We start from the raw sequence: 24,942 nt of genomic DNA, 5'->3' as shown, positions 1-24,942 counted from the left end.
AGTGGCTTCCTACTGTGCCAAAAAAACCCACAAAAATCAAGCAAAGGAAACCCTCCTTTTTACATTGACCTATCACACCCCATGTGTCTGGCCTCTGTCCACCTCTGTGTGTCATCTCATGCCCACTTCTGCTCCCTTCACTCAAGCCATAGTGGCCTCTCTCTGCTCCTCTAACATACAGTGGTTATCCCCACACTGGGGCCTGTTCACTTACCAGAACACTCTCTCAGAGCTTTCCAAGGCTGGCACCTTCTATCATTAACATTTTAGCCCAAATGTTTCCTCCTCACCGCAGCCTTTTCTGCATCTTCAATCACACTTTATGTCATCACTCCATTTGATTCTCTTGGCTACAGATAAAACTCAGAAACTTCCCTAGTCTTAATTTATGCTTTTACTATCCATCTCTACTCGCTACTCTCCCTCTCCCAACCCCAATATAAGCTCCACAGGAGCAGTGCCTGTCTGTCCTGTTCGCTGTGGTATCCCTGCTCCTGTAGCAGTGCCTGGTACCTCCTGGTTTTTGGTAAATAGCTGTGGAGTAAATGAGTGAATGAGCAAACTCTGCTTTCCAACTTATTTTAAGTGAAAGGGAGGGCTCAGGTGTGTAGGAATGCAGGTCCACCTCCTCCACAGTATATTTTTAATGTGAGAAGAAGCCACTACCCCTTCTCACAGTGGCTGCATTCTGTGCCTTTCTCTCTATTCTTCCTGGCATGTCCTTAATACCAGAGAGTTCTGAAGAGAAGGGGAAGGTTCAGCCTGGTTCTCAAAGAAAAGGTGTGCTTGAGAGTGCAGGACCAATGTCTGTCATTGGAGAACCATCAAAAGTAAAAGAGTTTCCTGGATTGGATGTCATCAAGTGACAAAATGCTTGGATTTGGCCCACAGTCCCCGAACTGCATCAGATGGCTACTGCATCAGAGTCACCGGGGAAGCTTGTAATCAATGCAGTTTTAGGGCTTTCAGATTTGGGAAGTCTGAAGTGGAGCTCAGAAATCTGATTTCTTACCAGTGCCCAATTTTGGGATTCTCTGGTCTAGGCCAAGAGACCTGTGGATGAGCCGCACTCATCCATGGGGCAGGGGGGATTTGGACAGTCCTGGGAAGGAGCGAGGACACTTAGCATGAGAGCAGGGGGAAAGGAGGAGACAGAGCTCCAGGCTTGTGCTGGGGAGTGGGGGGCTGTCCACCAGTGGTGACCCTCTCTCTCCCTGCAGTGGTCCGGTACCGAGTGACCGTGTGCACAGGGGAGCTCGAAGGTGCGGGAACAGATGCCAACGTCTATCTCTGCCTTTTTGGTGATGTCGGGGACACGGGGGAGCGGTGGCTCTACAACTGCAGGAATAACACCAACCTGTTTGAAAAGGGCAGTGTAAGTTTCAGCAATGTGCCCCTGCTCCAGCCTCCATTCCCCTTCCCATGCCTTCCTTGCTCTGTTGAAGTAGAGTTGATGGCTGGTACTGGGTCCTCAGCCACAAGAGAGGCTCGCTTTGGATGTGGAGAGTGGGGGCCCAGCAGTACTCCCTGGAGGGCCTTGGCAGTGCCTGTTTTGCTTTGCCCCAGGGCATTTGGCCACTCCTAATCCACAAACACAGGACCACTCCTACCAAGCTAGAAGCTTGGAGAAGAGGGCAGAGCAGGAGGACACATGAGAGGAAGTAGCATCTTTCTTATCTTATGAGTGGGAAGACAAGGACAGACACTGGGTACCGGAGATGACCCAGCTGGAGGAAAGCTGGGGCCCCTGAGGGCCAACTTGGGAACTCTGCATTTCCCACTGGGCATGGTGGCTGGTGGCCTCATGCTCTTTTGGAAAGAGAAACCAGGCAAGAACCCTAAGCCTGGAAGTGGGAGCTCTGGGTGTTACTCTCTCATGGTGAATGTATTGGGTACTCCTTCTACTTCCAGGCTCCCTACCATCAAATGGGTTCAATGGGGAGGCCATGTGGGGCAATGGGGAAAGAGTTAGATCTGGGGGCAAGCCCAGACATGGGCCAATTGCTCCATTTCCTTGAGCCTCAGTTTCCTCCTAAAAAATGAGGGAAAGGAGACCCACCTGTGGCAGGGATGTTGCGGCGATTAGGGATGGTGGATGTAGTGCACCTGCATCAGAACCACCCTAGCACACAGTACGTGCTTAGTAAAGAAAAGTTGTTGCAATACTGTAAGGCTCAAGGGAACTCACCCAGGTGAAGGCTCTTTGCCAACTGTTGTCACATGAGCATAACCCAGGCTCCATCTCCTTCCTCTGCAGCCCCTTTCTTGGAGAGGGCAGGCCAAACCTGGGGCTGTGAGAGGAGGCCTGTCTTTGTGGGTCAATCCAGGCTGGTCTCATTCTTGGGAACACGAACGTGAGAAGGCTATGGTAGCAAAAATAATTTGAGAAGGATATTGTGGACAGACTCAGGTTCTTTGGGGAGATGAGTTAGGGGTGACTTGACTTCACATAGCTCCTTGTTCCTCTCTCCTTCCCACCCACGTTTCTCTCCACCCTTTTCTACTCCAACTTCTTCATTTTCTGACTCCTTTGTCCATCAAATTCTGCCCATGCAAGTCCCTACTGTATTTGCTGCCTCATTGGTGGCAAAACAGCAAAACTGTGGAATAAGCAAGACCATTTGGTGCCTCCAATCAACTTTAATCATTCCCCTCCTCTAAAAGGGGCCAGTGTCCTTTGCAGGAAAGAGCCCAGCAATTAATTCATGATAAATAGTCAGTGACAGGTAACAGCCAAGCATGTGCATCCTTCCAGGGGAAGTTACCTTTGAGAAGACCATAGGGAATGGCCATTTTTTTACCGAAAAAATATGGGTCTCAAATGTTGGTAACTTGACATAGTGTGCTGTTCCAGTGGGAGAAATGGGGAGGAGGGAGATCTGTCCTGTGGCCCTCCATTTACTTGGCGGGGAGTCCTTGCCCACCTGTGAAGGGCCAGCAGCCCAGCGCATCCTCCCTGGCAGTTCTCATTCCTGGGCCTGGGCCTGGGCCTTGGCATCGCCTGGGCTCACTGCCTCCCTCCCCTCAGCAGGCCGACGAGTTCACCATCGAGGCTGTGACCATGCGGAAGGTGAGGCGGGTGAGGATCAGGCACGATGGCAAAGGCGCGGGCAGCGGCTGGTACCTGGAGCGGGTACTGCTGAGAGAGGAGGGGCAGCCTGAGAGCGACAACGTGGAATTCCCGTGTTGCAGGTATGTGGGTGCCAGTGGCTTATTTTCTCCAGCTTGAATTTTGGTCCTCGAGCTTTGGGATGACCCAGCCCTACTACCAGGACCAGAGAACAAAACAGTGACTTCAGGGGGTAGTTGGTGCAAGAAGGCAGTGGCTCTGCTGGGTGCCGAGGCCCCTGCCTCACATCCCACCCCATCCCCTCTGTGAGTGGCACACTGTGGGGAGTGTTTGAATGTTGTGCTGTTCTGTAATAGTCAAGTGCCAAATGTCAGTATTTTTTAGTGATAAAACATGACAGTTTCAGAGTTTAAACTGAGAGTCATCTCAGGGAGTTAGCTACATGCTGAATTAAACTTTTGAACCAAAAGGGTTTTATTTGGATAGCTTTCAGATCACATCTCTTTCCTGTTAACATCTTTTTAAAGTATCTTACTTTGTTTTCTTTTCCTTTTCTCCAGCTTACTAGTGAGGAAAAGCTTCTTTTCTCCTTTTTCTTATGCATTTGGCTGAGGAGTTTTCTCATCTCTGGATTGGGTGCCCATCAACCTCTAGAAGTTGGTTATAGCATTGTCTTAGAATGAGGAGCCTATCCGTGTTTCTTGTGTGTGTGTGTATGTGTGTGTGTGTGCCATCAAGGTGACTCTTTCACATCTACCTGTAGCAACATCTGGGAGGCGGGTATGGAGTGATTAACTTGGTGCATTAGACCACCGGCCTCTGCAAATCCCAGTACCAGGAGTGAAGTCTGCACCTATGTGTGTCCAAAGCTCACTTCCTTAAGGGCTGATCCAGAGCTTCGTGAGGTGGCCACACTAAGGGCAGCCTCGTTGGAGAGCATGGGTGTGAGCCTGCATGACAGCACAGCAGTGGATGCATTGCTCTTCGGCTAATCATGCACCCAAATGCACTCATGTGCACACACATGCACACAGGCACACATTTGCTACAACTGAATACTCCCTATTCCACAAGTGGCAGTTTCCCAGCCATGGAGTGCTACTGGGAGGATGATGGGACATTGTGAAACCATTTGCTATACGGCAAAGTGCTCTTCAGTCTTCTAAGTATTGTTAGAACAAGGGATTGCATTTAATAACAGGCAGACCCAAATGAGTGGTGCTAGCAGAGAGCTAAGAGTAAGGGTTGGGGAGGCCAGGGAAGGCTTCCAGAAAGAGATGGAGCTGGACCTGGGCCCTGAAGGGGGATCAGAAAGACAATGGATCATGAGGAGAAGGGAAGGTGGTGGCTCCTCCAGGCTAGAGACTTGGCATGAGGCATGGCACAAAAGGGGTGGCTCATTTGGAGGTTGGCAAGGGGTACCCTGGCACATAGGCAAAGACTGAGAAGAAGGGTGGGGGGCAGGAAGAAAGCCAATTGTGAGCCCTGAGTCTCCTAAGCCATGAGGAACGATGGGGTGTGGGGGAAGATGTTCTGGTCTTTCTTCAAATCATTCACTGACTGGGAGGCTGACTGGCTGAGAGGCTGGAAGAAAGAGCCTTCATTCTTTTCTTCCTACCACTTAAAACGTACTTATTAAGCACCTACTATGGCCTTGACCCCTGTCCTCATGGAGCTTATGGTCTAGAGGGGAAACAGACAATAAGCAAGTGAATAAAGGAAGAAAGCCATAATTACAGACTGTGAGGAATGGATGGAGGAAATGCACAATGGTGGCAGAGCTGATGGGAGTGGCTGCACGGAGGCAGAGAGGGTTAGAGACGGAGATAAATGTCCCTGCCTGAAGAGGGGACATTTAAGCTGGCTTCCAGTGGGACAGGAAGGACAGTGCCAAGAGAAAGACCATGAGTAGTGTTCCAGAACTCCAGTGAGACTGAAACAAGAGACTGAAGGAGAGGGCCCACCAGGTGAGGCCAGTAGTGGGCAGAGGCCAGTGTCCCACAGGGCTTCGTGGGTCTCTTACACTTTAGGCTGGTGGGTGGAGGATAGACTGCAGGGGTCCTGTGGCTTTGTGGAGTCCAAGCAGGCAATGATGTTGACTTGGCCTTGGTGGTAACAGGTGGATCCTGAAGGTGGAGGCCGTAGGACTTGCTGGTAGGAGGAAGAGGGGAAGTGAAGACAACTTCCGGGTTTCTGCCTCTGGAATATAGGTAGGAGGAAGTGCCCTCTACTGAAGGGGGAGCCTGGAGGAGGGAGAGTCGAGAGGAGTGGATAGGGCTGGACTCCGGAGGTTTGTTAGGAATGCGTTAAGTGTGAGATACCTGTGAGCCGAGTAGGCAGGAGGAAGCCCTGAGGAGTCAGGCCTTGGAAGATAAATTTAAGGAATGAGAGCACAGGGATGGAATTTAAAGCCAGGAAATGGATGGGATCCTTTAAGGAGAATGTGGGTCAATAAAATGGTGAGGACAGAGCCCTAGGCTATGTCAGGAAGAGGAGGAGGAGCCTGGGAAGGGGATGAGGAAGACGTTGGCATCTCCACAATCACCTCCATTGCCACATGCATGGTGCCAGGAGTCTGGCCACCCACCTGCTGTGTGGCTTTGGACAAATCTCTTAGCTTCTCTGTTGTTCTGTGCCTTTTGTACCAACTTGTGTCTTAGGGTGCTGGTGAGAGTGAAATGAGAATGCACATGAACTTGCACTTTGAAAGCAGTTAAGTCTCCTAAAGACACAGGGCAGAGCAGGAGCTGAGGCCCCCCCAGACACCCAAGACCCCCAAACACATAAGAGCTCCAGTATTTTTGAGAAAATGGATTCTTATATCTTGCTAAGGTGTATGGGGATGGCATTTACCAACTCGGGGCCTAGGAGGACTTTAAGAACCAGGAGGTAGAACCTGAGCTTATACCTGCTTCTTTTTGTACCTGGCATGTTTCTTAACTCCCTGGGAGAGGAAGACAGACCAGGCTTATTTGCCAAAAGATTCCAGCCAGGATTAGAGAGTGGTAAGCGTCTTAGCTATGGCACATGTGCGTAGGGGTGTGCAGAAGTGTGTGTGTGCATACATGCCTGTGAGATCAGGGAAAGAATAATAAAATCACTGGCAGACTGGCTCATCCATGTAGCAACATCTCACTCTGAAACTGGGCCAAAGTGTTTGAAGCTGAAAGAGAAATGCTAGATTTGGAACTATCTATTAATATCCAGTGAGTATTTAGGTGGAGACAAAATGACGAGTCATGGTTTCTCTAACTGCCAGGGAGGGCCTGGGGTTGGGTGGGCGGTGAAGAAAGGGAGGGAGAACAGGCGGGTCTTTCCAATGGACACGGGCCTGCTGGTTTTCCACCCTTCCCTCCCTGTGGGTGCATGGCCAGCCCCCTCACCCTGTCCTTTGCTGTCTGTGGGAGGCGCTGGGGACCTCAGCGGGCAGAGGGCTGGGGAGGTTGCCCAGCAAGTTGAGTTGAAGGGCTCTAGCCTGCAGTCCCTGCTCCCTAGTACCGATGCCCAGAATCCTACCACTGTCCCTTCGTTTCCTAGAATCTCAAATGTTTTTGGCATTCTAGATTCACAGCACCAAATTCCAAGGAAAATGTGACAACTTAGTTGCCAGCTTACTAGTGTTAGCTGACGGGCCGCTGAGAGCCAAGCTCCATGGGCACGAGTGACCGAGTGTTTGGGGGTGGAGTCTTGGCCCTGGGGTGTGTGTTGTGCATTGGCAGAGAGGGCTGCAGCTTCGTGAGGGCTGAGCTGCCTGTCAGGAGGGGCAGAAGGGAAGCAGTGGCCTTGGCTTCCTTGCTGGGCTCGGTGGCCTGGGACTTGCCTCCCTCTCAGGAGTGCAGTAGGGGTGGGCTGAGAAGACGGGCACCAAGCAGACAAATGGGGAGATGCTTTGGTCAAGAGCCAAATGTCCTGGTGTCCCCAATGCCCTGGAGAACACTGAGGGTGTCTGCTCTGTTGCCATTAGCACGTATCATAGACCACCTTCAGAACTGGGGCCCAGGTACTTTGCGCCCACAGGGTTGTCTACATCTCAGGCTGGGTCTCCGTGCATAGTGGCAAAGGTGCTTTGCAGCTGCATTGGCCTGATGCCTTTCTCCTTGCTGGATGGCTTGCAGAGACCTGGGACCTTGGTCACTGTGATGCATTGATGAGTCACCACTGTCGAACAGCAGCCATGGAGGGCACAGCCCAGCTTGTCACTGAAGGCACATCTCACTTGGAGCCCCTTCATCATGACCGCTTCTCATTTCTCTAAACTCCTGTAGCACTTACTTTGGTCCAGCCCCTATCCTTGTCTTGGTCTTCAGTCTATCCTGTCTTAACTGGACTTCAGGCTCTCTAAGGGCTGGGCTGTGTCTTATTTATCCTAAGGAGCGCCTTCTCTGTCTTCTCCCTACCCCCAGAACTCTCAACTCATGGTGGGCCCATAGGGAAAAAAGTGGTGTTTTGATGATAATGATGGCCCAGGTGTTCATGGCTTTAGGACAACCTTTTCGCTCTGATTCCCAAGGCGCTTCATGTGTGACCCTGGCAACCCCTGCAGCCCCACCTCCCTGCACTCTGCATTCTGTTGACATTGGTCTGTGCTCAGTTCCTGGAGGTTCCTTGTCCAGTTAACACCTTGTCATCCTTGCAATCTCAGCTCAATCATCACCTCCTCAGGGAAGTCCTCCATCTTCAGTCTGGGGAGGGTTCCTTTGTCAGGAGCTTTTGTGGAACCACCGGCCTTTTCTGAATTCAAAGCACTGATCTCACTGGTGACTGCACCGATTGTGTTGTCTGCCTGTCCCACTCAGAGGGCTGCTATCCCCTTATGTGCTCACCAGGTGGCTGGACAAGGACAAGGACGATGGGCAGTTGGTCCGAGAGTTGCTATCCAGTGACAACAATGCAACCCTGAAGAGTAAGTGGTCCCCGGGGAAGCCCGTTTTCCTGATGGCTGGGTGGGGGGTGTGTCCGTGGTGAGGCAGGTACCCTCTTCGAGGAAGCACCCACTTCTTTCCATGGAGGCACCCTGGGGAGGGTGGAGAAGGAGAGGCTCTGGAAGGCTCTGGTCTGTCTGGGCTGGTGCACACGGGCTCTCATGGCCCTGGGTGGAGGCCCTGAACACACCTGGGCCTCAGGAGAGAAGAGGAGCAAGAACAAGAAGATGACTGATGGTGCCAGGGGGGGGTGCTGTCACTCAGAGCCTGTGAGGGGAGACAAGTTTGGAAGGGGTTGTAAATGGGTACTTTTTTACTTTCTCTTTAATGCCAAGGATTCTGCTGGAGGTTTTCCTTGGTGGTGATGTTTCGTCATGTGCCTTGGTTTGATCATGAGCTTTAGACAAATCTAAAAGGAACTATCTCTAGAATCCTCAACAATTCCAGCATGTCATGTTTCTCATTTATTATCTCAGTTCAACCCTACAATAGCCCAAGAGGCAGGCAGAGCTCATGTCATCATGTCCATTCACCAGATGGGAAAACTGAAATCTGGAGATGCTAAACATCCTTCCTAAGGTTACTCAGCAAATCGCAGAGTTTGGACTAGAGTGCCCCATCTCTGTACTTAGAATTACAGGATCTAAGAGCTGGGAAGGACCTTAAGTGATAAGCCAACCTAAGCCAGTTCATCAATTCATAGATGACCTGCATCTGGGGCGACGAGACCCACCTAGTCCACCCAGAGCTGTGGTCAGTGACAGCTGGGACAAGCTCCAGGATGTCACTGTCCTGGTTCCTGCTCTTTCTACTCCAACAAGCCCCACTCCACCATATGGACAGGGCCTCTCAGACATCCAGCTTCCCGAGCCAGAGCCTTTGCAAGGGTTTAGAGGGAAAATGGTGCAAAGAAGAGTCCTCTTCTCAGTTTCTGCTATACCTTCATAGCAAGGACAAAGCCATTTCCTCAAGTCCCTTTGCATATCCCTGTCATGGCTGATCTGGACTCGGTCCTAGGTGTGGCCTTTTACCAGGGCCCAGACAGTGTAGAGGGCTGACCCCCAGGGCAGGTGCGCTCAGTTGACTTTCTGCAAATCTTTCTTCCCAGCCAGAAGTTCCTAAGACAGCAAGGAATGGTGGACTTAGGATTTGCAGCACTGGCCTTCTCAATGCTTTCTTCTTCATTCCCCAAGACACATGCCCTGGAACAAACCCGTGGGACTTTGGGTCTTGACTCATGCCATCCTGGCACTCCCCTCTTCCTCAGCCACTTTAATCCCCCCTTGCACACTGACCATGCCCACTTTTCTGTGTGATCGAATGGAGTAACATCAGCATGGTGTCCCCATTCAGAACAGGGGTTTTGACTCCGTGTTAAGGTTTCACTCCTGGCTGGCTCCTTCCTGACTGTTGCCAGTTTGTGCCAAACATATAACCTTCAGATGCCTCATCTGCAAAACTGGGATAAGAATACTTAGGCATAAAACTGTGCATATAAAGAGCTAAACACCGGCTGGTGAAGATCGATGCTCCTTTTGCCTCAGTTTCCTTGTCCATCAGAGGACACATTGGACCAGGTGATTGCTTTAAAGACTTTCAACTTAAGTTTTGGTATTCTTGCCTACAATCTGCAAACTTACCTGTTCTCAGCACATTCACACCTTGTGGGCTAAGGCAGGGAGGTATTAGAATTCTCTTTCGCTGGATGAGGGAACTCAACAAAGATGGAGGGAGCTCCTGCCTCAAGTCCCAGAGCCACCTAGATATCATGGGAGTCTGGGCCCCCTGACCCCCGTCCTGGTGTCCCAGCCCTGGCTCCAGGCCCCCTCCTGTGACACACTCTGTGTTCCTTCTGGCTTGCCTTGCACTAACCCTCTCCCCTCCTCCCTCCTGCCTTGGACTGTTCAGACTTTCGCTATCATATCAGCTTGAAGACCGGCGACGTCTCTGGGGCCAGTACAGATTCTAGAGTCTATGTCAAGCTCTATGGGGATAGATCAGACACCATCAAGCAAGTTCTTCTTGTCTCTGACAACAACCTGAAAGACTATTTCGAGCGTAGCCGGGTGGATGACTTCACCCTGGAAACCTTCAACATTGGAACTGTAAGTCTCCTTCCCGAGACCAGGTGACATCATCTCACCCATTCCCCTATGCCCACCCACACGCCTGTCCACACACCCTCACGTACACATGTGAACGCATTTTGAAGGAAAAATGTCCATTTCGGGGTTGTTGGGAAGGCAAGTTGCTTTTCAGCTGTTATTTAGAGCAGCTGAAGATGTATGAACAATGGTTAAGCTTCCAGCATCTCTTTGGGGATAAAATGTCCATTTTTCAGTGGCTGTGGTCCCCTCATTTCTTTCCTCTGAAAGAGTTACTAGGACCAATGTACCTGGGTCACAGACACTGAAGAAGGACCACTGGGTGCTGGGAGGGAAAAAGAGGACAGGGAAGAAATGAAACATGGGGCTAAAAATACTTCCCACCTTCAAACTTGAGTGTGCTTTGGGATTATGCCTGGGAAGCTGGTTTCCATGCAGACCCCAGGTGCACCGGAGAGACTCTGCCTTAGAAGCTGAGTCCTGAGGGTCCTGGGTAGACCTGTTCAAGTGGTCTGAACACCTCACCTGGAGAAACCTGGGTCTAAGTGAGCTGGGCTCCATGTCCCCACCTGCCCCCTCGGGCCTTCTCTGGGAGTACCACTCTATTTCAGGTTCCCTGAGCCCTTGGAATCTCTTTTCCCATCAGAATGCACTCTGGGGAAGTGCTTATTTCAGTCATTTATGCCTTGAAGTTAACGAGCTCAAACCAAGCTTTTCTTTATCAAAACGTATTTATGTAGCGCTTGTAGAATGAAACGCAGCCAGCAGATAAATGAGCCACTGGGGGGAAGAGGGAGGAGATGGCAGTGGGAGGGTGCTCAGGGCTTCCCCTGTGTTCCTGAAACCCCCTCGGCAAGCAGTGCTGCTGAGTGGTTGGGAACCTGGGCTCTGGCTGCTGACTGCCTGGGTTGGAAGCCCGGCTTACCCATTTACCTGCTGTGTGACCGTGGGTAAGTTACTTAGCCTCCTCTTGTCTCAGTTTCCTCAGTTGTAAAAGCAGGGACTCCTAATGGGATTGTTAGCAGCCTTATGTAAGCTCCTAACACCTGCATGCAGTTCCTGGCACATAGTAAGTGCTCAGTAAATGTTAGCTGTTACTGATGGGATAACTCTGCTAAGTCCTGTGCTGTGCTAGTTGGTGTAGAATAGAGACGGTTCCTGCCCTCCAGGAGATTTAGTCAGACCAGATAGAAGACACCTTTCTCTGTCCTCATTCTTTCAGTCAGTCTCTCCCTGGGACTTTCACAGAGAGACCATCGATGCACTCCCCTGTCCCTGGGCATACGCTCTCAGAAGGCATAGCTGGGATCCTTCTGACAATTCCAGGAGATGGGGCTATGCATCCTCAGTTGTGACCGTGTTTGCATTGCCAGCTGCAAAGAGGCTTAGTACTCAGTACTCCTAAGAGCGGGAGCAAGAGCAGGACTTGCAGGCACAATTTTCTAAATCTAGCCTTTGGGCACCAGAGTCGATGGCCAGGGGAGCGCCGGCCCCCAAGTCATCTGAGAGAGAACCTCAGAGATGTTATGTTAGAATTGCCCTGCATACGGCATTAAAAACAACAACAACTAAACTAAAAGCCATTTGTACGTTGGAAATTGTGTACAAATGAGAACGGCACTATGGTCATCTATGCTGACATCTAAGGTGCCCTTGGTCAAAGGGGTTAACATTTAAAATGGCGAAGCAAGTGACTATGGAGTGCTATTGGGAAGAGGAAATGTTCCTCAGATGTAAAGAGCGAGAGGGAGGAATTGGACAGAGAACCAGCAAACCCTGAGAGGTTGGCTGCATATTGTCACCTGCAGGATGGGTATGTCAAAGAAGAAATGCAGAAATATGCACCAGGGGGTATATTAGTCAGCCAAAGGGGTGCTGATAGAAAATACCAGAAATCTGTTGGCTTTTATAAAGGGTACTTATTTGGGGTAGAAGCTTACAGATCCCAGGCCATAAAGCATAAGTTACTTCCCTAACTCAATTCTCTTGCCATGTGTTGGGGCAAGATGGTTGCCAGTGTCTGCCAAGAGTTCAGGCTTCTTGGGATCCTCTCTTCCCGGGGCTGCATTTCTCCCTGGGCTCAGCTGCTGTGCTCACTCCACAAGGCCAGCTGTATATTATAAGGCAAAGGGCTCTCCCTGGGGCTTCTGCCATATGTATGGAGCTGTCTCTATTCTTCTGTGTTCTTCTCCTTAGTGTTCACTTTCTGGGCTCCAGCTCAAAATTCCAGCATCAAGAACTCCAACATCATATCTCCAACTCTGTCCCTTGTCATGTCTCTATTTGTGAGTCCTCACCTACCAAGGGATGGGGACACAATGCCCTACTGATGTGGCCCAATCAAAACCCTAATCATAATTTAATCATGCCCAGGTACAGACTAGTTTACAAACATAATCCATTATGTATTTTTGGAATTCATGCCACAGGGGGTATCATGTATTGTTTAAAACCACACCAAACCAGTAACAGCCATCAGAAGCCCATGGTAAACATTTTGAATGTACGCTTTCTTGTGCTGTCAGGACCTAACATTAGGACATAAATTCTGGTGCTTTCAAAGCCTGTGCCCCATCTCTTCTTTCACTTGCTTCTCACAACTTTTCCCGCACATGAGCTGGGGTGCAGAAAAGAGAATGGAAACTCCAGGCAGGAGAAGTGATGCCCTGGTCTCCCAGTGGCCTGATGGGGGGACAGGACTGGAGCCCAGCCTCCCGCTGCCTCCCTCTTCTGAAGAATGGGAGACCGAGGTTTGGGAGAGCTTTGGGGCTGGTGTTTGGGATGTGGGGACAGGGGCCTGGAGGTCTCTGGGCACTCATGGCCCTCCCATCCTGGCTCCTTGCTCACCCCCTCCCCGGGTTTCCTTCCAGCTCAGCCGGCTGGTCATCGGGCATGACAGCACGGGCATGCACGCCGGCTGGTTCCTGGGCAGTGTCCAGATCCGTGTGCCCCGCCAAGGCAAGCAGTACAACTTCCCTGTCAACCGCTGGCTGGACAAGAACCAGGCCGATAGGCGCCTGGAGGTGGAGCTCTATCCCAGCGAGGTCGTGGAGATCCAGAAACGTATGGAGGCAGTGCGGTGGGGCCACCAGCATTGTTCTCCCCGTTGGGATGGGGCAAAGGGGAGGGAGCAGGGACTATGGGGTGTTTAGGGTCTTGTCTCCAAGGGAGGTCCTGCAGGGAGATGTTGGGGGCTTCCAGTTGCCTCTAGTACCATAGTTGTGGAAGGGAAAAAAGACACTCTTCAGGCAGGGAAACTGAGGAGGACTCTGGATGAAGTCTTTTTTTTTTTCTGGGATAAAGGCAGCAAATGACTTTATTAGGATCTGCACATACTTGATCCCATATTCAATAGGAATTTGAGACAGAGATAAAAATTTTTATTCACTTATTTATTCAATAAATGTATATTGCATGGATCTCTGTGCCAGGCACTGCTCTAGGCTTTATGGAGGCAAAACAGAACAAACCCCTGCCCTTGTGGACTTTACCTTCCACCAGGAGAGACAAACAATAAATATTTAATATGATGCCCCAGTAAGAGCTGGGGAGAAAATGAAGCAGGCTAAGGGGCCAGCAATGGCGTGTGTGTGTGGCAGGAAAGCTTTTTGGTCAATGTGGCCAGAGGACACCCTCTGAGGAGGTGACATTCCGAGTGACCTGGCCACCACTGCACATGATGTGAAAGCCCAGGTCATGGGAGGGGTCAAGGAACAAGAGGTTCTCGGGAGTGGTGGGAAGACAGTGGGACCAAAACCTGCACAGAGAAGTTCTCCCTCCACTCTGCATTTCTAAACCCACCCTGCGTGCAGCTGCTCCAGGCTCACTCCCATAGGAAGCTGCTTGGAGAACCCCAAGCCAACATCACTTCTCCCTCTTCCAAACTTGGGTCTGTTCCTGTGCATTTTATCTCTCCATCCAGCCTGTAGGTTCCTGGAGGACTGTGTCACAGACACCATGCTTTGTAATTCTCCACTTGCTCTTCTCCCCTCCCTTTCTTTAAAGATAACTTTAATTATTTTAGCTTTTCCCTTTGAAATTTATTTCCATAATTTTGAATAATATGCCTGTCAGTTTCTTGCTTTTTCAGTCTTAGATATTATCTATTGACTTGCAACTTTAGAAGAGGAGGATTTAGTGCTTATAACGCACACACGTCTACACATTTCCCCTCCTTCCAGCTTAAGTATAATTAAATCAGTATCCATTGTTTATATTATTATGGCTTTGTAAATATTATTCACGGCTGAGTCACTTACAGTATGGCAATACAGTTAATTTTTTTTGTGTAACTTTTTGTTTTTCTGAAATTAATAGCCTTATTTTTTCATTTGTATAGTTCTCCAAATACACATGGCTATTTTTATCTTCAAATCTCCAATAGAACTAAAATTCTTTTAGTCTGTTCAAACCCTACTAGAATTCTGTTGGTTTCCCCTCTACCTCTCATGCTCCACTCCCTCCCTGAGCACATCCTCTTGGAGCCTTCTGTGCCCCTTTGCTTTACACGACTTTGCAGCTGTGCTCAGGGGGCTTCCCTCCACCATCTTTCTGGAAATTTCTTTCCTCTTACTCCTGGGTTAGATCGCTTATTTCCTGGATCCCATGTCTCTTCTCCACTAGGAGTTTCCTGAAGAAAGGCGGAAGGAAGGTAAATGTTGAGATTACTTGTCTCCTTCTGCTCTCACAACTGATTAACAGTTTGGCTTGTCATAGAATTCTGAGCTAGAGCTCCTTTTCCCTAAGGCTACTGAGGGAATTATTCTACCACCTTCCAGGTCGTGTTGTAGCATTTGAGAGCCTGATGCCATTCTCGTATCCAATCCTTCGGGTTTTGATGTTTTTTCTCATTCTTTAAAAAGATTATAGGGCCCTTCTCTATCTCTGACATTGTGAAATTCCAAGGTGCCCCCACTGTCTTTTGTGATTTTAGTTTCATTCACTGTTCTGGAAATGACAGAGTTCCTTCAATCCAGAAACACTTTTTAGTTCTGGGACATTTTCTTGTATTATTTCTTTGACACATTCCAAATCTCATTTCCTTCATTCTTTCTTTCTAAAACTGAACTTTTGCTTAGATGTTGGACTTCCTCTGATTTTCTTACCTTTTCTCTGCCATTGCCTTTGTGCTCTTCAGAGATTTCCTTTTTGTTCTTAGGAGATGTCCTCAACTTTATCCTTGCTGTTGCACCTTTTTTTTAAATTTATTTTTAAATTTTTTGATGTTGAACATTTTAGTTCAGCCACCATGTTTAATTTCCAATAACTCATCCTTGTTCTCCGAAAACTCATTTCTGTCCGTTCTTATCTGGTATAATCCTGGCTTCCTATTGTTCTGAGAATGCCAGTTTTCAGGGAATCCCTCTGTTGTCCATACACCAGCCCACCTTCTCTCGCAGCTGAACCTACTGTCTCTAGTTCAACCCCTTCAGGCTCTCAGTCCTCTTGTTTTCAGCGCCCAATGTGAGGAAATTTCTCACACTGCCATGGTAATGGGGAGAGGCTTCATCTTGTTGAAAATAAGTCTTTGTTTGAAAAATATGATGGCATTGTCTTATAGTATTGCTGAGAGGACAAGTCTTGTGATAATCATTTTGAAAAAATGTGGTTCTATAGTTCTTCTGGAAAACATTTTGCTCTCCATTGGGTAGTGCCATCTGTGGTGATACAGCACATTTCCACCCTCTAACAGCTTGATGAACTATGACTTTGATACATAAATAACTCTGTGTTGGTGTATCTGTTGGTATCATCTGAAAGGTGCATGTATATAATTGGACACCCTAATTCCCACCACTTGTCCTTTGTTGAAAATAAGGAAAAGAAACAAAGAGACTTTACTTCTTTCTACCCCATGGGGTCTGCCCATGGCCCGGCACAGAGCAGAGAGTGTCAGCTCATGTACTGACTACTTCTCATTCCTGGTACCTGAGGACACATGCAGTGCAGTGGATGGCTGGGCTTTGGAGACTGATTGCTTGGGTTTGCTTTTTCCACCACCTACTCAATTCCTCTAAGCTTCAGTTTATCCACCTGCAAAATGGGAATGATTATACCTATCCCTGGCATAAATGGGAGGATGAAATGAAAGAATGTCTGTGAGGCACCAGGCATATGGTACAGGCTTGGGGAATGCTTGTTTTGTTAATATCATAGTTTTTAATACCAATAAATGTTCCATTTCTTTCCCAGTGGTCCACTATGAGGTTGAGGTTTGGACAGGGGACGTGGGTGGTGCAGGTACCACCTCCCAAGTCTACATGCAGATCTATGGCACAGAAGGCAAGACAGAGGTGCTCTTCCTCTCCAGCCGCTCGAAAATTTTTGATCGGGCATCCAAGGACACGTTCCAGGTGTGTGGGGGTAAGGCAGTGAGGGTGCCAATGGAGCCAGCCCTAGCTAGCGGGGACCAGTAGACACTGGGGATCCCCTGGGTGTTCTTATTTCCTTGGCCAACACTCACTCAGGAGTAGGGCTGCCTCCCTCCAGCCTGGTGGGAACTGCTTCCTCTCCCAGGCTGCTGCCTTGAGCACAAGTTGAACAAAGATTCCCTCGGCACCCTGGGGGTGCCCTGGGACTGACATAAGGTAGAGTGAAGAGAACTTTGAAGTGGGGGTGAAAAGACTTGGCTTTTCAGCCAAGTCCTACCTTGTGAACTTCGGCGGTAACCCCCTCTCTCTGGACCTGTTTTTGGCCTGAAAATGAAGGGATTAGACTAGATCAGTTGATCTAACCCATGGACTCACTTTAGAATCACCTTGGGAGCTTTTAAGTAAATGGTACTGCCTGATCCCCATCCCTTAGATGAGAATCTCTGGGGTATTTTTTCAGGCTATGCTTTTAAAAGCTCTACCAGCAATACTAAGTTACTACCAAGTCTGGGAGCTGTGGATTCATGAACAGGTCAGAATATCTGAGTTCTTGTCTAGGTTTGGAGTCTAACTTGGGACACTCACAATGTGGGGCAGCCCTGGCCTCCGTTTGCCCTGGCACTCAAAAGGGAGCCCTGGTGGGACCAGGTTTTGGGAAGAGTCAACCCGCCAGACCAGGGCGCACCAGCACTGGGCAGCCCTGAGAAGGGCCCACCCGCAAGGAGCCAGGCTAGCCCGCCCCAGTTTCTGCAGGTCCAGACCCTGCCCCACACTGTCCTTCCCCAGAGTGGGGGGCTCAGGGAAGAGCAGCGGGCTCAGGGAAGAGCGGCATCACCATTCGAAGCTGAGGACCTGATCCTTTGAAGATTAGCTAAATCCATCAATGCTGCCTTTGAACCATCCTTGGGCTGGGCCCAAAGTCCCTGCCTTTAGGGCACCCACAGTGGAGGGAGTAGAGAAGACCCACTTACATGTACAAAGAGGGCACTCAAGACTGGCCAGGGCTGGGGCTAAGCTCTGGACCTTCCTGGAACTCCCAGGGGAGGGGGAGACAGCAGGCTGAGGGGCGTGCTGGTGGGGACCATGGGGAGGCCTCTAGGAGCAGGGTATTTTTTTTTTTTTGCCAAGAACTTAATTTTTGGGTTTTTAAAAATTTTTTATTAAATAGATCACATAGAATGTTACATTTAACAGAGTGAGATTTTTTATTTTGAAAACTTACACCTTTTTTTTTTGCTGATTACACAAGTTATATCTGTTCAGTGCTGAAAAATTCTGGAGAAAGAACTTAGCAAGGCCTAAAGTTCTAGAAAATAATAAAGCACAGAAATCCGAATGCCTCAGCTTTTAGTTAGGGGTAGAGGAGAGCAGCCTGGACAAGGGGACTGCGTGAGCAAAGGTGTGGCAGAGGGAATGAGTGCTGTGCGTGGAAAAGAGCGTGTGTGTACGTATGAGAGCAAGAGAGTGTGAGAGGGAGAGGAGCGTAGCGAGACCAGCTGGACTCTCACAGAGATTTGGAAGGAACTGGTTTGGTGGAGGATGAGGCCCAGCTAAGGAGTCCTGGTGGAGAGAGGGAGGCGCCAGCCTCTGGGCCTGTGACGCCCACCCCAGGGCCTGCGCCCACAGGGCAGGGGGGCGGGGAGGTGCCAGGCCCTGCCCAGCACTGACCCGCGCTTTGCACAGCTGGAGGCGGCGGACGTGGGCGAGATCTTCAAGATCCGGCTGGGGCACACGGGCGAGGGCTTCGGGCCCAGCTGGTTCGTGGACACGGTGTGGCTGCGGCACCTGGTGGTGCGGGAGGAGGACCTCACGCCTGAGGAGGAGGCCCGGAGGAAGAAGGAGAAGGACAGGCTGAAGCAGCTGCTGAAGAAAGAGCGGCTGAAGGCCAAGCTGCAGAGGAAGAAGAAGAAGAGGAAGAAGGGCAGCGACGAGGAGGACGAGGGCGACGAGGAGGAGGAGTCGTCGTCTGAGGAGTCCTCTGAGGAGGAGGAGGAGGAGGAGACGGAGGAGGAGGAGGAGGAGGAGGAGGAGGAGTTTGGGCCCGGCATGCAGGCGGTGATGGAGGAGTACAAGTTCGAGGCCCACCGCTGGCTGGCCCGGGGCAAGGAGGACAACGAGCTGGTCGTGGAGCTGGTGCCCGCCGGCCGGCCGGAGCCGGAGCGTAAGCCTGAGGAGGGGCCCGGGTGGGGGCCTCGCCGCGCCGCCGGCACCCGGAGGCCGCAGAGCGCCCGCCGTCGTGGTTTCCAGATAGCTCCCCTGGCCTGTGCCTGAAAGTCCACTGTTAATAATTCCTCTTGGGGCTGAGCGCTGACTTCCTCCTGAGGCTCTCAGTTTGAATCCCGGACTTGAGGAGGAGCCTAGGTAGAATTTTGATATAATTAAAGGTGAGGAACATAAGGCGGCTGGGGAGGATCCCTCTGGCTTCTTGGTGAAGGAGCGTGTTAGCTAGGGCGGACGGAGGGCAGGGTCAGCCCAGGTTGGGGTAGCCGTGGCCATAGACCCTTCCTGCTCCCCGCACCTGGCTGGAGCTGATGCATGAGCCGCAGCCTAACCCTGGTGTCCTTAATGCCCCTTTCTGTGTCCCCAGCCGTCACCTACGAGGTCCAGGTAATCACAGGAAACGTGCCCAAGGCCGGCACGGACGCCAATGTGTACCTGACCATCTACGGCGAGGAGTACGGGGACACGGGCGAGCGGCCCCTGAAGAAGTCGGACAAGTCCAACAAGTTCGAGCAGGGCCAGGTAGAGTGAGGGCTGTCTGGCTCCCGGGGTTGGTGTGGGCCGTGGTGTCCTCCAACATTCCCACAGCCTGAGCCAGCACACTAGGTTCTACCTGAGCACCTACTCTGAAAGCATCTGCTCTTTGTGGTGGGGGCTATGAAGGAAATACAGGTAGAGGTCCAGTACTACCTGTGGAGCCCACAGGCTGGCAAGGCCATAGGAACAACCCAGGTAACAGGCTCAGGGAGCAGATGCTCAGGTGCCAGGTGGGTGGAGCAGGGGTCCAAGGAGCATGCATTGACTGAACAATGGTGCCTTGGGGAAAATGCAGTGGGGAGGAGCAATGAGTATAGCGCAGACGCATGCAGGCTATGGCGAAGGGTGTTTCTCAGATGACAGGACAGCTTGAGCAAGGTGTGGAGGTGGAAATGTGGGAGGCCCGCTTGAGGGATTACCAGTCTTCCAGCTCAGCTGTGGTCAGGGCTGAGCCCTAGTGGCACTGCTTCTGGAAAGCTCAGATGAGCAGGTCAGTGCAGGGGTAGGGGTGGGGATGGAATGGGGGCATGAATGACTGGCTGAGAAGCCTGCTTTTTATCTGAGGCAGTGGGACCCATGGAAGGCTTTTTAGTATTGGAAGAAATGGATGTGCCTCACCCTTCCAGGTGCAGTGGGACAAGCATGAAATATAGAACTGAGATCGTTGTCCTTTAAGATTTTACAATATCCTCCTGGCTAGAAGACTGTCACCTGTTTCATCCTTCCAATTCCTGCACCCATTGCAAAGCCATCAACACAGAGAAAGAAAAAGTAACCAAGCCCTTAAAATACTTCTGGGCTCATTGCTTGATTTATTTCAGGGCCCCCTGCTTTTTCTTCCAACACTCCCTCCCATGACATGAGGTTCAGGATTTATTTCTGTGTTTTTGGTACTTTTCTTTAAAAATTATAGCCATTGTGATCTGGATTGGGGGGAAAAATGCTATAGAGGACATAATTGGGACAATTGGTGAAATTAGAATATGGACTATATATTAGATGCAAATATTGTGCCAATGTTAAGTTTCCTGATTTGGGTAATTGTACTGTGTTTATGTAAAAGAATGTCCTAGTTCTTAGGAAATCCATACTGAAGTATTTAAGGGAATAAAAGATCATAGTATACATCACTTACTTTCAGATGATTCAGAAAACATGAAAGGGCAAGGGAGAGAGAGAGAGATCTATATTCTGAGAGATAAAAAGCAGATGCTGCAAATAAGTGGAACATCTAGGTCAGGGGTTCTTAACCTTTTTTGTTTCATGGACCCCTTTGCCAGTCTGGTGAAAACCATGGGCCCCTTCTCAGAATGTAGCTGCAGATAGTTTTATGACACTCAACATTGGCATGTCTTTAAATTAAATTTTAGGATCATTCAAAATTACATTTTACAACTTTCCCATAATTTCAATAGCTGATAAGCTAACACGGTCCAACATCTGTTCAAAAATGATCATTTTCGGCAAACATTTAGAAATTCGAGGTTTCGCAAGGCATCATAGAACCATCTCCGCCATCCTTATCAACTTTTTTGCAGGCAGTCATCCACTGCACTCAGAACATGCTACGTCAAAATAAAAATCATACGAAGTCCATACTACATTGAGTATTATTTAATAAATATATCACACCCACACCAACCCATCCCCACTAGAATAATGTTTCTTTGAATTTTCAATTCAAGCTCACAGACCCCCTGAAATCTTTCCACAGACCTCTTGGTGGTGTGTGGACCCTGGTTAAGCACTCCTGGTCTAGATGAAGCATATACAAGAGATCATTGTACTATTCCTGCAGATTTTCAATAGGTTTGAAATCTTTTTCAAAACAAAGGGTTAAAGTTATAGCCAAGATGCCATGCCCTTATTGGGTCCTGGAACCGCCTGCTTCCTCTGGCACCTTGAGCCACCCACATTGTCTTCCCACCTGGGTGGTGAGCAAGTGCATGGCTTCTGTTCCTGTAAATCGCTTGGGCTTCGCATGGGGCTGGCACATAGTAGGAACTTAAGAAGGAGTTGTGGGGAAGTGGATTTGGCTCAACTGATAGAGCATCTGCCTACCATATGGGAGGTCCAGGGTTCAAACCCAGGGCCTCCTGACTCGTGTGGTGAGCTGGCCCACGCACAGTGCTGATGCACGCAAGGAGTGCCGTGCCACACAGGGGTGTCCCCTGTGTAGGGGAGCCCCATGCACAAGGATTGCACCCTGTCAGGAGAGCCGCCCCATGCAAAAAAAGTGCAGCCTGCCCAGGAGTGGTGTCACACACACGGAGAGCTGATGCAGCACGATGATACAATAAAAAGAAACACAGATTCCTGGTGCCTCCTGACAAGAATGCAAGCAGACACAGAAGAACATGTAACAAAAGGACACAGAGAGCAGATGGGGCAGGGGAAGGGAGAGAAATTTAAAAAAAAAGAATTTGTGACTGAAGGAGATCACACACTCATGGGCACCCACAGCCCTTGGCCTCTGTCCCCCAACACACACACACACAGTGGGGTGCATTCAGCTGACCTCACCATCACCTCCCACCCTCCCTCCACCTTCCTGGACACAATGAGAGTGTCAGAGCATCCCCGTCAGGCAGGAAGTACAAGGTATAAACCAAACTGCAGACCGATCAGCTGCATTTTCCACCCCACCCCACCCCACCCCCTATACTTGGGTTTCACGGGCGGCCCCTGGGTCCTTGGGCAGGTGGAGCTGATGGGGAGATGGGAAGGGAGTGGGCTTCCACCCCTGAGTGTGACCCTGGCCCTTCACAGACAGACACCTTCACCATCCACGCCATTGACCTGGGACCCCTGACCAAGGTTCGGATTCGCCACGACAACTCAGGCAACAGGCCGGGCTGGTTCCTGGACAGGATAGACGTCGTGGACCTGACGCACGAGGTCACGTGAGTGGGGCCTGGAAGGGCGGGAGGCCGGTGGGCCAGCCCTGGAGAGAGGGGACTGCATGTCACTGAGAGGCGGGGCCGAGAGGCTGGCGGGGGGGGGGGGGGGGGCACGCCTTCCTCCTTCCCTCCCTGCCCCGTCTGTCGGCAGTGGACAGGTGACAGAGGTAGAATGCCCAGTCCAGCTCCTTACCAGGGCAGAGTCTCAGATTCCTTCTCCCTGCCAGACCTTCAGTCTCCACGTCATGTGCAAAGCCACTTCCACCACGTGGTTTTGACACTGGAGGCCAGGGAGAAGCAAACTTGTTCTGTAAAGGCCAGATAGCAAACATCTCAGACTTTGAGAGCACGTGGTCTCTGTCACAAACACTCAACTGCCATTGAAGCATGAAAGCAGCCATAGGCAATCCCTAAATGACTAGGCAGGACCAAGCTCCAATAAAACTTTATTTGTGGATACTGAAATTTGAATTTCATGTAGTAATTTTCACACATCACAAAATAGTATTCTTTATTTTTATGTTTTTATTTTTTCTTCTCTAGGTTTTTTCTAACCATTATGAGATGTGAAAACCATTCTTAGCTTATAGGATGTGCAACTCCAGAAGGGAGGCTGGGTTAGGCCTGTGGGCCTTAGGTCACCAACCCCTGCTCTAGAACTCAAGCCACTACGTGAGCTAGGCTGGGAAGGGGGTTTTATCTTGACAGGTGAAAACACAAGCCCCAAAGAAGTGAAGCTCCAGCCCCTGAGTTAATGCACGCTGGAGGCAGGATCATGAATTCAAGCTGGTGTGTTTCCATCATTGGGCCCCACTGCTTCTCAAGGTCCTCTACTGTAGTATGGAATGGGCAGAGGGAGGCAGAGAGGAAAGCAAGCAAGATCTTGAGTGGCTATGGGGCTGCAAGGGCGCTGCTGTGACTGGTGGTATGTGCTGGCTGAAAAAATAGTTTCCAAATGCCGCCTCCTGGTGTTTCTTGGTGCAAGCCCTCTTGTTGGCCTCCTCTCTGTGCAGGGATGGGGTGAAATGCCTCAGAACGTCAGAACTGCCATCAAGGGCTCACCCCATCTCCTATCCCATCATGTCCCTCCAGCCCAGGAGAGTGCTTCATAGAGGGCCACTGAGGCACAGCTCACAGAGCCCGAGGACATGGTTTTCTATGAGGTCATTGTGACTGTGCATAATGGCGTGGGAGAAGCTCATGGCCGGGAACCAGGATTTTGGCCTAGAGTCCATCCAATGCCAGAAACTCCCCAGCTCCACCTGGACAAGCTACTCTGCCTTTATGGCCTTTCTTTTCCTCTTCTGTTAAATGGGCAGAATGACGCCAGCCCAGCTTACTCCTCAAGAAGTTCTGAGAATCTAAGGAATTTCAGTTTGAAAACTTACATCAGGTGCTGCAGAAATGAAAGGATAGGGACAAACTGTGAACATCCTTATCCTTGGCTTTCCTTGCAGCTTGGTCAGGGTCAGTTATTCTATTCCATTGATTTGGCATTTCTGGCCACCCCCGACACACACAACAATTATTAAATTATTTTAGCTTTCTAGTCTATTTAAATGTCTGTTGGTTCTTATCCTCTTTCATTATTCCTTAAAATGTTAGCTTGTCTTACCTTTTTCAAGTCAAGATCTTAAATGATTTGAAAAAGTATCCCAATTGGAATTTTGATTGTTATGCCATTAAAGGCCTATGGGAGAATTTCCTATTTAGAACACTAAGTCGAACCACCCAGGGACACCTTTCCATTTATCCAAGTGTTCCTTTATGCTTCTCATGATGTTTTACAATTTCCTGTACATAGCTGCTGCACATTCTTATTAGGTTTATCCCCAGGTATTTTATATTTTTCTCACTCTCGTGAATAGAATCGCCTCATGACTCCTCTCTCAATCCTCTCCTTTCCTCTTTTCCCTTGTTCCTCTACTCCTCCCTTCCCTGCTTCCCACCTCTTCCCATCCTTTCTTTTTTGGTTGCTCATTCACATGTCTGTGTTCCCTTTGGTAATGAAGCTGGAGTAAGGAGCCTGTAATGAGCTGATTTCAACAACCTTCGAGTCATTAGCTATAATCGGCAAAGTCTGCTCAGAAGGTAGACACACAATTACGGAAGTTCACAAGAAATAAAATCAGAAAAGGCAATCCTCTCTCTGTCTCACAGAGAAATACTTCCTTGCTCAACAGTGTCTGGGGCCTTCCGGGCACTTGATGCCCTTTATTATTTCAGCAATAAGACCACCGCAGCCAAAAAGATTCATGACCTCTGGCTTCGCCCATCAGCCACCCTTGACTAAGTCAACAGCATCCCTGAGAACTTGGCAACCTGGAGTCCTGCCTGCATGCCTCTCAGCCCACACCGGTCCTTGGTTCTTCTCTCATCTTCCCCAGCACACCCTGATCGGAGCCTCCTGGCTGGTCTCGTGGCTCCAACTGTCTACAGCAGTCCAGCAGTCAAGGCCACGCCACTCTGCACTTCCACTCAGAGACAGAGCCACGGCCCTTCTATTCACCTGCCTGGCCCTCCGTGGTCTACCCCTTGCTCCCACCCTATCTCTCTCCCAGTCTTCCACTTGCTCATTCCTTGCTGATCCTTGAACCCAGCAGACACTGGAAAGCCGTCCATTTGCTGCCCCTCTCCTAGGTACCCTCCCTATGGTTCCCTGTCATGCATTCTTAAGCTAGAAGCCCAGCACTCAGGTCAGTCCCGGCTCTGCTCTGATGCCCTGTGCCCCAGCAGTTGCCAAGAGGAAATCTACCCATCAGTGCTGCAGGCATGAGTGTGCCGAGGGGCTGGGCGGTCTCTGTGTGGGTATCTCAG

The 24,942-nt window shown here is 50.1% G+C and overlaps 1 protein-coding gene across 1 annotated transcript in view; it reads left to right on the top strand.

Annotated features, from left to right (window-relative positions):
• Nucleotides 1–24,942, top strand: part of LOXHD1 (lipoxygenase homology PLAT domains 1) — a 190,250-nt gene that overhangs the window by 92,730 nt on the left and 72,578 nt on the right. Inside the window, exons 13-21 of the mRNA XM_058277619.2 lie at nt 1,221–1,375; nt 3,032–3,192; nt 7,897–7,973; nt 9,901–10,097; nt 12,968–13,160; nt 16,290–16,450; nt 18,152–18,629; nt 19,056–19,210; nt 21,995–22,128. Coding sequence (XP_058133602.1) covers nt 1,221–1,375; nt 3,032–3,192; nt 7,897–7,973; nt 9,901–10,097; nt 12,968–13,160; nt 16,290–16,450; nt 18,152–18,629; nt 19,056–19,210; nt 21,995–22,128 — 1,711 coding nt within the window. The remainder of the gene's footprint in view (nt 1–1,220; nt 1,376–3,031; nt 3,193–7,896; nt 7,974–9,900; nt 10,098–12,967; nt 13,161–16,289; nt 16,451–18,151; nt 18,630–19,055; nt 19,211–21,994; nt 22,129–24,942) is intronic.

The sequence above is a fragment of the Dasypus novemcinctus genome, chromosome 16 (assembly GCF_030445035.2).
Source record: "Dasypus novemcinctus isolate mDasNov1 chromosome 16, mDasNov1.1.hap2, whole genome shotgun sequence".
In the NCBI taxonomy this organism is placed as follows: Eukaryota; Metazoa; Chordata; class Mammalia; order Cingulata; family Dasypodidae; genus Dasypus; species Dasypus novemcinctus.
The sequence above is the reverse complement of the archived record's forward strand: the minus strand, read 5'-3'. Positions and strand labels throughout refer to the sequence as shown.